Source organism: Musca autumnalis, unplaced genomic scaffold (assembly GCF_047663935.1).
Source record: "Musca autumnalis isolate F117 unplaced genomic scaffold, ASM4766393v1 scaffold_3, whole genome shotgun sequence".
Lineage (NCBI taxonomy): Eukaryota > Metazoa > Arthropoda > Insecta > Diptera > Muscidae > Musca > Musca autumnalis.
Window position 1 is genome coordinate 212,500,661 of NW_027411866.1, and position 18,507 is coordinate 212,519,167.

General features: G+C 36.3%; 1 protein-coding gene across 1 annotated transcript; it reads right to left on the reverse strand.

Moving 5' to 3' along the window:
• Nucleotides 1-725: 725 nt before the first annotated feature.
• LOC141397065 (uncharacterized) lies at nucleotides 726-12,580 on the reverse strand. Its single transcript, XM_073972914.1, has 3 exons — nucleotides 12,070-12,580; nucleotides 1,851-2,391; nucleotides 726-1,772 (listed from the first exon to the last, which is right to left on the reverse strand). Exons 1-3 carry the CDS (start codon nucleotides 12,429-12,431, stop codon nucleotides 753-755), a joined length of 1,923 nt encoding a protein of 640 aa, XP_073829015.1. The 5' UTR covers nucleotides 12,432-12,580; the 3' UTR covers nucleotides 726-752.
• Between the last annotated feature and the right edge of the window lie 5,927 nt (nucleotides 12,581-18,507).

Here is an 18,507-nt window from a genome sequence, read left to right on the forward strand (position 1 = left end):
TAATTTAGGCTCACCATTGGGTGATGTCTACAGTATTGATTTAACATACAAAAGTCAAGCATAATGTGAATATCAAAATTTAGATAGAATGCATTAATAAATATGAATTAAAAAAAAAAAAGTTTTAAAGTGAGGATTTTAGCTACAATTTTTGAATGAACGACCTGTAACTTTTCATTTAAAGTTCCCAGCGATCACCACCCAAAATTGTGAACATAAGTCCATATTTTGTGATTACGATTTTAGGTATTTTGAGGATTTTAGATACACTTTCACCGAACTACCTGTTATTTGACACTTGGGGTTCCTAGTGGTCTCAAAACTCCTCCACCAAACATTGTCGACGTGGGTCAATGTTTTCGTATAGCCTCATATAAAGCTACCTCCCAATTTAATCGTTTGATTTTTTTCGAGAATTTTAGATATACTTTCTACACAGGAGAACTTTGACATTTGGATTTCCCAGTGGTCACAAAACTTCTCCACGAGCAATTGACATTATAGGCCCGTATAACAGTACCACTTGTTTTTGGTTTTTTATCTATATTTTGGGCAAGATTTACGTTGGCATTTATGTCATATTGTGGGCATTGGTATTTCGTAACAGAAAATAAACTAATTAATCAATTTTATTTCAAAACATATCATGGTGAAGGATATAAAAAGTTCCGCCCGGCCGAACTTAACGCTTTGTTTAAATTGTCCTTTATTAAAATAAAACATCATTTTAGGTTTTCCAAAAATTTCATTTATTATACATTTAAAAATTCCAATAAACCCCGCAACCATCCCACCCTTGAGCTGCACAGCTCCAGAAGAAAAACAAAAAAGCAAAATATCAAAAAAACTGCGTAAGCAGAAAATATACCCAATAATAAATGAAATGATAATCTTGTCGGCTCACCTTGGCTGCGTTGTGATTTCCAGGCGATATATAAGTACACCGATTCCAAACGCTTCATTATGCCAGCCTGTAACATTTGCATTATCAGCTGGCCTGTCTGGTCTCTTATGTACGAATGATGTGGCATATAGAATACAATGGGTGTGGTGATTAAAGCTTGGGGTAAAATTTCCACACGTCTTGTAGGATTCATTTGATTATAGGATCTTATAGAATATTCCAGGAGGCACAAGGCAACCTTTTCCCTATTATCGACGTCGGATATCTTCTCAAAAAGTTTAGGTACCGTATTGACAGCATCAACAACGCCGATATTTGGTTTGGGATCAAGAAATTCGAGAACTTTTGCCACAGCAGGAAATGCATAAATCGTAAAATTGTGATCCACCACTTCTTGCAGAGTTTGTAGATTGTTGCGAGCCTTACCGTCCTGTAGTATATTATAGAGTGCACCGGAATAAGCTGTTCTCAGCACCAAGGTATATAAAATCCAAACGGTTAGCAGGAAGCGTGCAAAATTCCTATAAGGCAGGATGCTATAAACAGCACCACCCAAAAGGGTAGACAGTAGATTGGTGAAGGGTAGGCGATTGCCCTGGCCAAAAATAAAGTCAATTAGTTTGGTTTTGCCCAAAAATCGTACATAGTAGATCATAAGAATGGCAAAGAAGAAGCTGGAAGTAAAGCAGGACCATATTATGTAACGAAACGGTTTTATCAGACGTTGAAATGGTGTCAACGGTTTGCCCTTGGGCATGGCCAGGATATAGGGTAAATTAAGATAGCTGGCACTGGCTGACATATGATCTGCTCGATCTTTGTTGTACATGTAGGAGATAATGGTAATATTGGCTTCCCTTTCAAGGATCTGCAGAGAAGGAAAATAGAAAAAAAATAAATTCAGTTATAAACTCACATTTTAGCTCTCTATCTCTCCCTGTCTTACCATTTTAGCTGCTCCCGTTGCCGTACCATTGGGATATATATCACCCCTATCCTTGGGATTGGGTTCCTTAACACGTATTGTAAAATTCATTCTTTCGGCCAGCACTGATATTACCGAACCCTCAATACCGTGTAAAGATATTAGCTCTCCTGTCTCCTCATTTCTCTCCACCACAATATACGGTAAATAAGTCCAGGTTAATATCGTTAAGGTACACCCGTGCATGTTCTCTACTTTAGTGGGAAATAAACTTTTACCCAAAGTAAAATTTGCATTCTTTTCAATTCCCTTGAATGAGGCAAAATAGCTGGGATTCGATGAGTGACACTTATTGGGGGTAAATGGAAAATAGGTATACAGATAGGGATATTTACCCACCATTAACATCACATTCACATTTGTCACGTAGATACTGAACAAGCGACGAAACATCTCTTTGATGTTGTTCAAACGATCAGCTTCCTTACCCGTATAAACTAGCACAAAATAGCCGCTGCGATGATAGTGGTGTTTGGGATCCAATAAATCTCTTTCGAATTTTCTAAAATGAGAAAAAGAAAGGGACATTATGGTGGACTAAGTGACACAAACTAGAAAAAACGGCATTACATTTGGCAGGTATTCATTGTACAAACACCTTCATCCATTCCCCAAAATATTGTGGGTAGCCTCCGAAATTATACCCTCAGCCTCATGATTAAAGAGGGAATATACAGTGTCGGACAAAGCTTAAGCACATTTTTTTAAAATGATATTTTTTTAAGAAAACAAAGTTATAAATTTATTTTTTATTTTTCTTTTTATTTATGCATATCTTTACTATTGGAAACCACAAATATAAGGAATTCATAATTTAATAAACAAAAGCTAAAACAAGTAAGAACGGCGTTAAGTTCGGCCAGGCCGAACTTGTTATAACCTCAACCACGAATTGTATTATAGTAAAATGGAACAAGGTGTTTTCTTTCGTTTATGAAGAAGCCTAACACCAAGTTTCAGCAAGTTCGGTAAAACCAGGTGGCTAACCTTCAAAATACCGAAATTGGGTAAATACCGTTCCATGGGGCTATATCAACACGTCGATCTATACCTACAAATTTCTGGCGGCATGTGTTTAGACTCAACGAACATGGAAACGTGGACCTATACCGATGAATTTCTGTCAGAAAGGCCTTTACCTCCAACAAAGAATAAATACCAAATTTCAGCCATTTCGGTGGAATATTGAGCCCACAACCTTCAAAATACCGTAAATATGGGGGCTATACTAAGGGGTGGACCTCTACCGACAAGTTCCTGCGAGAATATTTTATACCCCTAACGAAGACCAAATACCAAATATCAGCCATTTCGGTGGATTATTGTGGCCACAACCATCAAAATACCGAAAATCGGGAAGTACCGTTCTTTGGGGGCGTGGACCTATACCGACAAATTTCATATGGAACGTTTAATACCCCAAGTTAAGACCAAATACGAAATTTCAGCCATTTCGGTGGATTATTGTGGCCAGAATCTTCAAAATGCCGAAATCGGGTGGTACCGTTTTATGGCGCTATATGAAGGCGTGGACATTTACTGACAAATTTCATATGAAACGTTTAATACTCTAAATGAGTACCAAATTTCAGCCATTTCGATGGAATATTGAGGACACTACCTTAAAAATACCGGAAATAGGGAGGTACCGTTCTATGGGGGCTATATGAAATCATGGACCTACACTAATAAATTTCTGGGGAAAAGTTGTGTAGACTCAAAGAAAAACATATACCAAAATCAGGGCTTCGGAGTCGAGCCATTTTTGGTCAGACTCCGACTCCAGTCCAATTTTTTTCTCGACTCCGACTCCGACTCCAACTCCGGAGTCGACTCCGAAAATAGATAAAATAAAATTCACAACTTAAATTACAGTCATCTCAGTTTGAACTTTCAAGATACATTACATTGGTAGGATACCAAAACTTAGACCTATATTGTTCGTTTTTTTTTCGTTGACAATACGGAATACAAAGTAACAAGCACTTCAGCATACTTCGCACTTCAGAATATGTAGCAAAACCCTTCCAAGAAACTGCAATCGGACGGTATCGGTACAAGGTTTCTCTACCTAAACACCGACATACGAGTATATTTACAATTTTCCGAATTTGACTTATGTACCCAATGAGACTCGAAATGCCAAATTACCATAATTACTGACCGGTAACACTCTTTGTAATTTTTTGAGTTATGGAAAATTAACGACATTTTAACACCGCAACGTGATAGAAGACCAAATAGCGTAGTGCCCCTTAACATACACTTTCGTGGTTAAGGTTACTTGAAACCTTTATGTCAAAAGGGATCATTTTCTTCAAACCGTTAAGAATTTTGATTTACACTTGTAGGCCTTTGCCTACATAACTCTTCATCTTCAAGGACAATATCTCGGATTCTTGTCCGTCCATAGTTATTTTTTACGTATTGCATCACGTAATGTGACAAAAGAAAACCTTCGAAATACATAAAATCGGGCCGTGCCGTTATACTAAATCGTAAACCTATACCGGCAATTTCACATCTTTATGCTTTATAAAGTTCCCGACGAATATTTTGATGTGTTTCAAACGTAATGAGAAGTTATTATCTTATGGTGGAAAGTGTCTTTTGTCTACCACCTCAAAAAGAATACAAGTAAAACCAACGTTTAGTACGGCTAAGCCGAACTGACAATCGGGAATGATTAAATAGTTCTAGAAATTTATATATCCACCATCCTATAGAGGTAATGCTCATAATTTAACGTCAATTTGTTAAATATTTTTCATTCCTCAGCCTAAATATATTGACAAATTTATCCCAGATCCATGACTTAATCGAAAAATCATTTGATCTCTTCTCATCGAAGAACAATAGGATAGCATAGGAATATCTCCTTAAATAGAGAGAGAGAAATGGTTAAGTAGGTTTACTTATAGATAACCACACACAATTCTATTATAAAAAAGCAGACTTCTTTATAAAAGACGCATGATTCTTCAAAAGAGCGAATATGTCGTTTAAAAAATAGCAGGAACATCGTCTTTAAGAACATTCTAACTTTTCTCATACAAATTCAGCAAGAAGTCTAGTAGGTCTTTCGTATGATTTCCCTTAAAGCACTACAATGTCTTTCATAGAAGTAAAACAGGTTCTTTCACAGCAGACATAAACGACTTCTAATAAAAAACAAGTAAGAAAAGTCTATAGTCGGACGGAGCCGACCATGGGATACCCTATACCACTATCCCTGGACAATCGCTCACCACGGAACTTCTTTTCAATGATTGTGAAAATTTAATTATCAAATATCAGAGATGTAATGTATAATATTTATGACCAAAACCAAAAAGTTATCTAGCATGACAAAGACATTTTTGTAGCAGGAAAGGAAAATTTAGTTCACACAAACTAAAATGTAATGAAACCCACTTATGTAGTACTACTACATCCGTTGTTTAACCGCTACGTTATTGAAATTTTTACCAATTTCACACAAAAGTTTCAGTCCATTTAACCCGCTAAGTATTATCTGATCTTCACGTTGGTTTGTACGCTTCTTCTTCATCATAAACTCAAACTTTGTTTAAAATTTTGCGGGTTATTATTTTGACTTACAGAGCCGCTACAAAATTGGTTAATTTTTTTTTTTTTTTGGTCCATTTCATCCCCTGAACATTTCACGATCATCACCAAAAACTAATCATTTCTATTCTGGCCCAAACACAACCTCCTTAAAAAATTCGTTACAATCGGTCTATAATTGCGGCCTTAGGCTTGTTTACAATTTTTAATGGACGGACACACATCGCTAAATGGCTTTATCTCGTCGAGATATGAATTTTGGCATACCAAATAAGGGGTCCAGGACGAATATTTCGTGGTGTTACATAAACTTTTGGAGAGACAATATGTAGCATGGGATAAAAATGTGGTTCTCTACACAGAACCCATTATATATTAGGCAGTAGGCCCGTTATCTAGTAAACACTTTATTGCAATTTACATCAGAGGAAAGGTCAGTAGTTTTTTCCATATGTGGGCTACTTTGCGAAATATTTATGTCCTCAAGGAATTAAAATATCGACCAAAAATAAAATTTTTATATTTTTCATACAAAAGTAATGTTCCATTTCACCCGCTAAAGAATATCAGATCGTCATTCAAAATTGTAGGCAACTTTTTCGACCTATACTCTTATCCGGTGCAAAATTTCGTGACTATTGATGTATAATTGCGACTTCTAGCGAGTTTATTATTACACTACAAACAAATAGCGGAATATATTTGGCTGTAACTCTGTTATCTGATCATGCACACCAACATAATTGGCATCAATTGAAAGGGCAATCGTTCCACTTTCAAGTATATCTCACTTGTCCGGAATGTCACTTCCAGGAATTAAGATATAAGCTGTATATTAAAAATTTTTACAATTTTCACACAAAAGTTTTGGTCCATTCAACCCTCTAAATATTATCCGATCGCCATCTCAAATTGCAAGCTTCTCATTTGTGATTATTTAAAATTACGCGTTGATCGGACTATTATTGAGACCTACAGAGCCGCTAGAAAATTGGATAAATATTATGTTTTTGGTCCATTTCACCCGCTAATTATTTCACGATCATCACCAATAAGAATAGGGATCTATTCTGATCTGAACCCGACCTTCATATAAAATTTCGCGACGATCGGTCCATAATTGCGGCCTGGAGCGTGTTTACAATTTATAATGAACAGACGGACGGACGGACAGACACACATCTCAAAATAGCATTATCTCGTCGAGATATGAAGATTGGTATACCACATTGGGGGTCTCCGACGAATATTTCGCGGTGTTACATGAAATTTTACCAAAACAAACTTATAATACCCTTTTCCACATTGTGGTATAGGGTATAACAACAAGAGAAGACCAGTTAGTCTTCTATAAAATGGCCTGTAAATCTTCTAAAAGATCTTCCCTAAGTATATTTGGAACATGCAAACATTATTCCAATCAATTGACCCAAAAATGTTTCCGATATGCATTTTGTAGTCAAAATAGAGATTATGGTCCATTATTATATGTGTTCATTTACTGTCTGATGGATTTGAAAACGCAAAAAAAACCATTTGTAGGCTTTAAAAATATAATTTTTACATTGAAAGTTAATGCCAAGAAGCTCCTTTTTGAAATTCAATCATCACTTTTAACTTTAAGTTAACCGGAACGCTATAAATCTGTTCGGTAAATCCAAAATCTAACAAAAGAAGACTTATAATAATGGGGGTAAGAGTTTTTATACCCTACACCACTATGTGGAAAGGGTATTATAAGTTTGTTTTGGTAAAAATTCATGTAACACCGCGAAATATTCGTCGGAGACCCCCAATGTGGTATACCAATCTTCATATATCGACGAGATAAAGCGATTTTGAGGTGTGTTCGTCCGTCCGTGTGTCCGTCTGTCCATTATAAATTGTAATCAAACTCCAGGCCGCAATTATGGACCGATCGTCACGAAATTTGGTATGGATGTCGGTTTCACATCAGAATAGATCGCTATTTTAATTGGTGATGATCGTGAAATATTTAGCCGGTGAAATGGACCAAAAACATAATTTTTATCCGATTTTGTAGCTGCTCTGTAGGTCGCAATAATAGTCCGATCGCCTCGAATTTTTAAATAAGGTAAGAGTATATGACAGAGAAGAAGCTTGCAATTTGAGATGGCGATCAGATAATATTTAGAGGGTTAAATGGACCACAACTTTTGCGTGAAAATTGTGAAAATTTTTAATATACAGCTTATATCTTTGTTCCTGAAAGACACATTCTTTCCTCGTGAGTTATATTTGAAAGACGATCTCTTGACCTTTGAACTGATGTCGATTACGTTGATGTACGTGATCAGACAACAGAGCTACAACCTAATATATCCAGTTTTTTGTTGTAGTGTAGTAATTAACAGTCTAGAGGTCGCAATTATAGCTCAATAGTCACAAAATTTTGCACGAGGTAAAAGTTTAGGTAGAAGAAGTTGTTACAATTTTGGATGATGATCTGATATTATTTAACGGGTGAAATGGACCATTACTTTTGTATGAAAAATACAAAAAAAAAAATATTTTTGGTCTATATATTATTTCCTGGAGGGCATATGCCGGCAAAGTAGACTACATATGGAAATAGAACTACTGATCTTCCCCCTGATGCAGAACGTGTCTGCTAGATAACGGGCCTACTGCTTAATATATAATGTGTTTTGTGTAGAGAACCACATTTTCCTATTCCCAGTTTTTGCATTATTGCAAATTACATGGTGCACTAACGTTTTAATTGTCTAATTGGATTTTTATACATATGTACATTGCAGCATGGCTCGCTTTGCTACCTTTTTGCAAAACGATTCCCCAGACAGGCAAAATCAAATTTTCAACTGTGGCAAAATATCCTTCAGTAAGATTTGCGACATTTTCTGAGCATTTCAGACATATAAAACCCTCATGAACGGGGTACACTCAGTCATTGATATAAGAGAAGTCTAACTTGTCCCTTCTGACATGTTTGTGAAACAATTATTATATTATTATTTAAGCTTGGTGTGATACGGTACCAGAATCCACAAAGTTATTTCTTACAATAAGATTATTTGTTCCATAAATAAATTTTGATTTTTGAAAAGCTAATTCCCAGTGTAAAGGTGTAGGGTATCACATGGTCGGCCCCGTCCGACTATAGCCTTGGCTTACTTGTTTTTTAATTATGATCATTTAAATAATTTAAATTGATTTGACAAATTTTGATAAATGTAGAACAGATTGTTGCCCGGAGTCGGAGTCGAGCTTTTTTTGACGACTCCGGCTCCGACTCCGACTCCAGCAAAATTTGCTAGACTCCGACTCCAGACTCCAACTCCGACTCCGAAGCCCTGACCAAAATTCAGCCATTTCGGTAAGATAATGTGGCCAAAATCTTTAAAATACCGAAAATCGGGAGGTACCTTTCAATAGGGGCTATATCAAACCGTGGGCCTATACCGACAAATTTCTGGTGGAACATTTTATAGTCTCAAAGAATACCAAATACAAAATTTCAGACAATTCGATAAGATAATCTTGCCAAAACCTTCAATATACCAAAAATCGGGAGGAACCGTTCAATGGTGCTATATCAAAACGTGGACCTATACTACTGTGTACCTTTGTCACTAATATTTCTGGTTCTTGAATTTGGTCTGAAAGACTTACTGGCATTGTAACGTATGAGCAATAAATAAGTAAAGGCCAAACCTATAACTCTGCGTGTTGCGTGTGCGTTCAAAAATACAAAAACAAAATACATGTATTTCAAATTGACCAAAATTTTGAAAGTTCATGTTAGCGAAAATTTCTTATTAAGCAATTATGTAAACCTTATTTTGGACTTATATTACTGATAAAATAATTTTCATTACTATTTTCAATTCAAATGACGTAAGACTTCTTGGCCAATTTCCCCTTCTTTTCAGAACTTTGTTGGTAATATATCAGACTTAATATGTTCAAAACAATGGATATATTAATAATCTCATATATATATATATATATATATATATATATATATATATATATATATATATATATATATAGATATATATTGTTTACATGGAATGTTGAGGACCTTTCCTTTGTTTCCTACTTCAGAAAAGTTCAAAATCACGGCTTCAATTTTCCACTCCAATTTTTTTCAGTAATTTATGGAAAGTAAATTGGATTAGTAGAGAATTAATTTATGTAGAGGGAACGTTTGGATATCATGTCGTTATCCACTAGTGTTTTTTTTATTTACAGGAGAATTTAGGAGTTATATAAATAAAGGAAAAAACGTCGAGACACGTGTTTTCTTTTTTTTGGTATTTTATCACGCTGCGGTATCAGAGTATGGTAAATTTTTCATTTTCGAAAATTCAGGTGTTCAATCATTGTTGTTGTCATAAAGAACCCAATTGTAGTTATTTCCGTAAAGATATTTTGGTGTCCAATCGTTGATCTTATCACAAAGAATTTCTGAAGGCCGATAGTGGTTTTCTTGATAGAGAACTAGTGCTAAGCAATAGTGAGGATGTCCATCATGAAATTCTAGTACCCAATCGCGGGTATGTAAATGACAAATTCTGTAGCCCAATCGTGTTAATAGACTAATTTTGGAGTCCAATCGTTTGACTTCTCTTATAGAAATTCTGGTTTCCTATCGTGGTTCTTCTCATAAATGGTTTTAAAATGAAATTCTGGCGACCAATTCAGGGTCTGTACACGTATGCATTCTTTTATACTTTCAGTCTTTAGTCAAAATGTGTCTCATAGAAATAATGGTTTTAGGGCTAAAGTGTGTTTGGGAGTAATCTGTTTCAGAAAACTTGGAGTCGTCCGTCTGGGTGGCTGCCTGGAGAACACGATAATTCGAACAGAAAAAAATCTTGCGTGAAAAATCTTGCTAATGGTGGTGTTAACGACGATACACAAGCAATCTTGTCTACATCGTCGGAATCCCTTGAAGTAATTGCAAAGATGGCTGACAAAATCGCAGACGTATCAACACCTAACGGCATTTCAAGTGTTGCAGTCGGAAACACATCATTCGATTTCTCAGCGATGTCTAAACAGATTGAAACACTCACTGCAGCGGTCCAGCAGTTGCACGAAACTTGTTCAAGAAATACTTCTAGAAGTAGGTCTCAAAGCAACAGACGTACCAACTCCAACGCACCAGGTATATGTTATTATCATCGTCGTTTCGGTCAGAGAGCAAATAAATGCCGACAACCATGCACGATCAAAAGCAACCAACAACCAGGAAACCAATAAGCCGGTCACTAGAGGCGAGCAGTAATCGGACTAGCAAAACGAATCGCCTGTTCATTTATGATAAATTTCTAGGAAAACATTTCCTTATCGAAACAGGTGCTGACATTTCAGTTGTACCCGTGGATCATAAGAAAGGCAACAGTCGTCCCGACGAATATTCTCTTTTTGATGCAAATGGTACATCAATAAAAACCTATGGAACAACGGTAATATATCCCTCACTTGGTTTCCGAAGATCATTTCAATGTAAATTTGTGTATGCTGATGTGTCTCATCCTATCATCGGAACCGATTTTTTGACATATTATGGTTTGCTCGTGGATATGAAACAATGCAATGCAGGAAAATCGTTTCCTGAACCACTTTGCGACGTTACGAAACGACTGCATGTTTTCACTAATCGCAGCCTTCGCTGGATTCTACGTATATTTTGGCCGCGTGCAATAACAGATGCAAAGCAAATCAAATGGATGTTGGATCTGAAATCGAAAACGTGCGGCCCCCACATAAGTAATTATGAAGGTATTAGGCCCTTTTGCACTCCGAATTGATGGTAATTTGGGAAATTGTGTTTCCACAAAATATGGACCTGTAGTGAGATTCTCTAACTTATTTTTTCGCTATCGAAAAAAAGTCGGTAAAATTTATGAAATTATATGCATTCGGTAATTGACGAAGTTTGTCGGTAAGTTAGCAACCAAAATAAATTAGCCGCTAATGACTACCGATATCTACAGTGTTTTCAACTTTCACTGGTTCATAATTTTACGTTTTAATTTGACCGATTTTTGTCGGTAACCAAAAAATGGGTTACAGAAGTCCACTACTGGTCTGTTGATTGCTAAGAGCAGGGCCCTATTCCACGAAACAACTTATCAACTTTTCATTTTGCACTTAGCAATATTTTTGAAATTTTTCAAATTTTTGTGTTCAACAGAACCGTTTTCTTCTGCTAATTTTTGATAAGTGTAAAGTGAAAAGCGATAAGTTGTTTCGTGGAATAGGGCCCTGGTTTCAATATTATGTCCATACTTAAATTAGCCTTGAGGCAATCCTTGAGGCAATTCTCAGTTTGTAGGCGAGAGAGGGTGTTGAGAGGCAAAGGGTTACCATATGCCTCACCTCTCTCCCCATCAAACTGACAATTGCCGCAAGGAAAATTGCCTAATATAAATATGGACTATTTATGGTAGAAAGTTTAAAAAGTCCGTCTTTACTTATTTGTCTTGCACAGTATTATTGTTCTTATGCAACTTTCATGCGTTAATGTTTAAAATCGTCACAACAACAAAACTTTCCACGTACATACTACATACATACTTAGGTATTAATTATTAATTTCATTTTCTGCATTTACACTTACAGGTAACCTTCCAGGCTATCCAGAAACCATATGGATTTTTCACGATTAGCATAACTTTTATAAAATCTCTCCAATAACTCATCACTGGACATATTTTCCTCGGACATATCTTTGGGATAAAGTTCACCCTCAACTTGATAACGAATTTGAGGATGGGGTGTCTGGGCTCTTCTCAATACCTCATCAACTAAATCGCCTTGATAACGACGATTACGCCAGTTCTTGGCATATTGGCCAATTGTTATCGGTGATGTGCCATAAATGGCATAATCTTTGTTTATAATCCAAACGAGGGCCATTATTAGGGGCAAAGTCTGGGTTGGCTCCACACTATCCAATGTCAAATTAAGTAATAGGCTCATGACATGACAGGTGTAGGTGGTGTTGGAGCATATAATAGAGGATTGGTGGGCACGCGCTCTTTTTTAATGGCAACCGATTATGGCCCGCTTGCATCAGTTCGATGCAGTTTCTGTTCGCTGACTAAACGTCCAATGGACGACGTTGTAATAGCGAAACATTAGCATTTGTTTATGTTACATCTTTGTTTGCTTTTGGACATGAATATTAAAATGATTATTTAATTGTAATAATAACACGTGATATGTGCAAAATACCATGGGACATGAAAGAAATTATTGTGACAACAAACACTGCTAAATACGAATATTGACGTCGAGAATAAATATGAATGAAATAAAGTTAAAGGGTTTCAGTTCAACTAATGCATGAAATGTAAGGAGTTATATTCTTTTAATGGTATTTTGACAAGTTATACGACCTGAAATCTAAATTATTAATTAGAATGGTTTTGGTGTCTTTTATTTCAAACTCTAAAGATAGCAGGCCAGATTGCCTTGGAAATTCTGCAGCCAGATTCAATATACCATATGCGGTTCTTCTTCTCTTGGAAGTAAACCTTACGAATGCTATGCCGTTAAAATTGCCTGACAGATTCCAGTGTTTGGTTATCACCTAATTTGTTACCCATTAAGTCACTACTTACTTACTTACTTACTTGGCTGGCCCATTACAGAACATTTGTTCCGTAGACCGAACTAAGAAAAGATCTCCAATTCTCTCTGTTTCGTGCTTCGCTTTTTGGAATACCGCGCCTTGTCATCTCTTCATCCACTTGTTCGCGCCATATATTCATTGGCCTGCGTGCACCACCATTTGGCTCGAATTTATACGCCTTTTTAGCGGGTTCATCATCGCTCATTCTTATTATATGGCCTAGCCAACGCAATCGCTGCATCTCGATACGTTTATCTATACTGATGTCATTGTATAGCAGATACAGCTCGTGGTTCATACGACGTCGATATTCACCGTCAACGCAGATCGGTCCGTAGAACACGCCAAGCACAGCCTTATCTGCTTGCGTAAGTACCCAGGCTTCGGAACCATACATCAGCACGGGTAGTATCAGTGTTTTGTAAAGCGTTATTTTTGTTTGACGAGTTGTGGCTTTGTTTTTAAAGTGCTTACTTAAGCCAAAGTAGCATCTGTTGGCCAATACAATTATTCTTTTTATTTCACAACTGATGTCGTTTGTTGTGTTTACGGAAGTGCCGAGGTATACGAAGTCTTTTACTACCTCAAAATTATAGGAACCAACTTCAACAGTTAGTCCGATCTCAATGGATACATTGAGCGTCGACACCATCAACTTGGTCTTCTCTCAGACCCACTTTAGCAGACTCTCCTTCGACCTTCATAAAGGTATCGGTTACTTCTTTTACTGATCGTCCCATGATGTCTATATCATCAGCATAAGCAAGTAACATGTGGCTATTGGTGTATATTGTGCCACTTCTTTTGACGTTTGCATCTCGTATAACCTTTCCTAGCAGGATGTTGAAAAGATCACACGAAAGTCTGTATCCTTGCCTGAAACCTCTTTTGGTACAAAACTCTTCGGAGAGGTTCTTTCCAATTTTAACTGAGGACCTAGTATCAGTTAAAGCAATCTTACAAAGCCGAATGAGCTTTGCGGGGATACCAAATTCAGACATTGCTTGAAATACCTTTGATCGGAGGGAACTGTCGAAAGCTGCTTTATAATCGACAAAAAGGTGATATGTGTCGATCTGCATCTCTTGGGTCTTCTCCAGGATTTGCCGCAGGGTAAATATCTGGTCAATGGTGGACTTGCCAGGTCTAAAGCCGCCTTGGTATGGTCCAATTATTTCGTTGACCATTGGCTTTAGTCGTTCGCACAATATCCCCGACACTATCTTATAGGCAATAGGGAGAAGACTTATGCCCCTATAGTTGGAGCAGTCTTATCTCCTTTCTTGTGGACGGGACACAGGATGCTCAGGTTCCAATCGTCGGGTACGCGTTCTTCCTGCCAGATAGTGCTAACTGGCTGATGCATACACCTCATCAGCGCGTCGCCTCCGGTTTTAAACAGCTCGGCTGGTAAGCCATCTGCTCCTGCCGCCTTATTATTCTTCAGCCGGTTTATTGCTGTTTTTACCTCATCTTGGCCGGGTGGTATACATTCTATACCATCTTCTGGGATTCGATCTGTGGTATCTTCGTCGATTTCGCTACTATTGCATACCAACAGTTTGGAAAAATGCTCTTTCCACATCCTTAGCATACCAACTGTATCAGTTACCAGATTACCTTGCTGGTCTCTACAGGAGGATGTGCCAGTTCCAAAGCCATAAGTTTGATGTTTCACTCTTTGGTAGAATTTTCGGACTTCATTCTGTCTCCTGTACATCCCGATTTGTTCACACTGCCGCTTTTCCATCTCTCTCTTTCCTGCGGAAAAGACGTTTCTCCTCTCTCCTTTTCTACCGATACTTCTCCCGTGCGCTACGCGTTGCTACTGATTGTAAAGTAGCCCTATATACTGCAAACAAATATATGTTTGTATCTAAACATAGTATATTTGGGTCCAAACAAATATATATTTGCAACATTTTGTAACATATCTGATTTGTATTTGTTTGGGTACCAACATATTTGTTATGTTAGAACATATTTTTATGGGTGGAGATATGATTTTTGTCAAAGAGCGTAACCAACTGGGCTCTCGCTAATTTCACAATAAAGACCAATACAAGACGTAGAAACGACGTCGGGAGGGTGCAAAAGTTTGAATGTGTATGCGTTTGGTGTGTACGCGTTTGGTGTGTGCGATATACGGCCAAACACGTGTGTTCCGTTCTTTGTTGTTGTTGTTGCGAATTATTCATCAACAAGCAGTAATTTTTTGTAACAGTGAACAAACATAACAACCGAAGAGAAAAAGAAAACAATTTGTTCTTTTTTTGAGAAAGACATTTTTTTTCTTCAGTTTTCCTAAAGCAGTCGTTGAATAAAGACGGTAAAGTGTTTGTGTTTTCTTAAAGAAATGGAGCTTATGCCCAATACATTTTATAATTGGAAATTTTATAATTAAATCAAAAAGGTGAATGGAAATATTTTATTGGACAAGGAAGAAATTGTATTTAATTTAACATTAATAAATTTTTAAAATACATACATGCATATATTTGAAATATGGATGTTAGTGTTATGACTTTTTTCACACTTTTTCTCAAAAATGATTTCCTGTAGTGAACTTTTGCCTATTAATGCCTAAAATAACATCAATTCCACTTTATTATAAAACAGGTTCCGCACCAACCACTTTGAAAAAAAAAATTAAAAAATTTTAAGAAATAAAAAAATTTTTTTCTCCAAAAATTATTTCCTGTTGCACGAATGGATGGCCTTTTACCTAAAATCTTAAAAAAAGGTCGCGCACAAACCACTTCTTATATTTATGATATATGAAATAAAGTTATATATAATATAAAATTATATATATAAAGCATAAAAATACGACGATGAAATTAGTGAGAAACAAACGGTTATGTCATTATACCCTACACCACTATGTGGAAAGGGTATTATATGTATGTTTGTTTTGTAGAAATTCATGTAACACCGCGAAATATTCGTCGGAGACCCCCAATGAACACTGGTCCCAACCTGCGACAAAAATCGAAAAATCGATATCAGCAAATCTCTGCGACAATTCAGCAAATTGTCTCTAAACATATCATATTTTAATATTCCAGCACTATTTTTGTAATTTATAACGGTATTTAACAAAGCAAAACAGAAGAAGTTGACATTTACGGATGATCTCTTAAAAACTTTAAAAACATCAGTAAGGTTGTGACTACTTACAAGGCAAGTAACTCGAAATTGAAAGGATAAAATTATTTTTTTTCGGTATGGAGGTTTTAGTACAAGGTTTTTTAATTACTTTTACATACAAATTTGTACACATTATTCGCATAAAATGTGCTGGAAATCACATTTTTTATAATACTTTTTTGTGGATTTTTTTTCCAAGTCATAAAAATTGAAGTTGAGTTTTACTAACTTCGCCATCCTTCGCCACTCTCCAATTTTTTTGAAGCATGTTCGAAATAGTGTCAAGTTTACAAAAAATTTGGTTCGAGCTGCATATATTTGCATTTCCGTGTGTGACATTAAAAATACTGATGATGCCTCTGTCGTTTCAGTGAACATTCCGTATTACTGTATTCTCAGTTTCTTTTGTGTTTTAATCGTTTGTTTTGGTTTTTTTCTATAAAGATTTAGACATTTTTGTGTTGGGATCTACTTATGAGTGTATTTTTTTACATTTGTATATTTTTGATATATGTATGATGTTACATATAATATGAAAAACAAGTAAAAATATAAAGTTCGGTCTCACAGAACTTTATTATATCTCCTACCATGAAATATTCTGACCTCAAAAGGGATAATTTGTTTCCTTTCCTGTCCACGATACCAGTCGGAGACTTTTTTTGACTACTAAGAGCTCCAAATAGCAAATTACAACGAAATCGAACCGAAAATGTTTATAAAAACCTCAAAATGACTGAAATCGGGAGGTACCGTAATATGAGGGCTATACCGAAACCTGGAGCTAAGATCAAAATTTTTGGCGCAGAAGTGTTTTGATCATTGAGAATTCCAAATGGCAAATTACAACCAATTCGGGTCGAAAATGTTGATACAATCTTCAAAATACCTGCAATCGGAAGGTACCGTAATATGAGGGCTATACCGAAACCTGGACCTAAGACCACAATGTTTAGCGCAGAAGGTTTTTGACCATTGGGAACCCTAAATACCAAAGTACATCCAAATAGGGCCAAAAATTTAGATTAAAGTTTCAAAATACCTGAAATCGGGTGGTACCGCTACATGGGGGCTATAGGAAAAACTGGACCCATATTGATGATTTTTTGGCTAAAGTATTTTTTACTTATTTTTAACATATACTGAAAAAATCAGATTGATCCGACGATTATAAATATTTTTGTCGCACCTTCCCATAGAAGTGGGACCATTGTGCAATGTGGTATACCAATCTTTATATTTCGACGAGATAAAGCGATTTTGAGATGTGTGTCCGTCCGTCCGTCTGTCCATTATAAATTGTAATCAAACTCCAGGCCGCAATTATGGACTGATCGTCAAGAAATTTTGCATGGAGGTTGGGTTCAGACGAGAATAGATCCCTATTTTTGTTGGAGATGATCGGATTTAGCGGGTGAAATGGACCAAAAACATAATTTTTATCCAATTTTGTAGCGGCTCTGTAGGTCGCAATAATCGTCCTATCAACTCGAAATTTTAAATACGGTAAAAGTATATGCAAAGAAGTAGCTTGCAATTTGAGATGCCGATCAGATAATATTTAGCGGATTAAATGGACCAGAACTTTTGTGTGAAAATTGTGAAAATTTTTAATATACAACTTATATCTTTGTTCCTGAAAGACAAATTCTTCCCTCGTGAGTTATATTTGGAAGAGGATCTCTTAACCTTTGAACTGATATCGATTACGTTGATGCACGTGATCAGATAGCAGAGCTGCAGCCTAATATATCCAGTTTTTTGTTTGTAGTGTACTCATAAACACGCTAGAAGTCGCAATTATAGCTCAGTAGTCACGATATTTTGCACGAGATAAGAGTTTAGGTTGAAGAAAAAAATGCCTATAATTTTGCATGATGATCTGATATTATTTAACGAGTGACATAGACCATTACTTTTGTACGAAAAATATACAAATTTTACTTTTGGTCCATATTTTAATTCCTGAAGGGCATATACCGGCAAAGTAGCGTACATATGGGAAAATAACAACTGACCTTTCCCCTGATGCAAATTGCAATAATGTGTCTGCTAGATAACGGGTCTACTGCCTAATATATAATGAATTTTGAGTAGAGAACCACAATTTCCTCCCATGCTACATGGGATTGTCTCTATCATGACAGAGAAATTTTCGGTTCAGTTGTCTAATTGGATTTTTTATACCAATTTTACAGCATGGGGTCGCCTTGCCACCTATTCTATACCTCAGGATTTAGGGTACAAAATACGACCAAAGATATGTCTCAT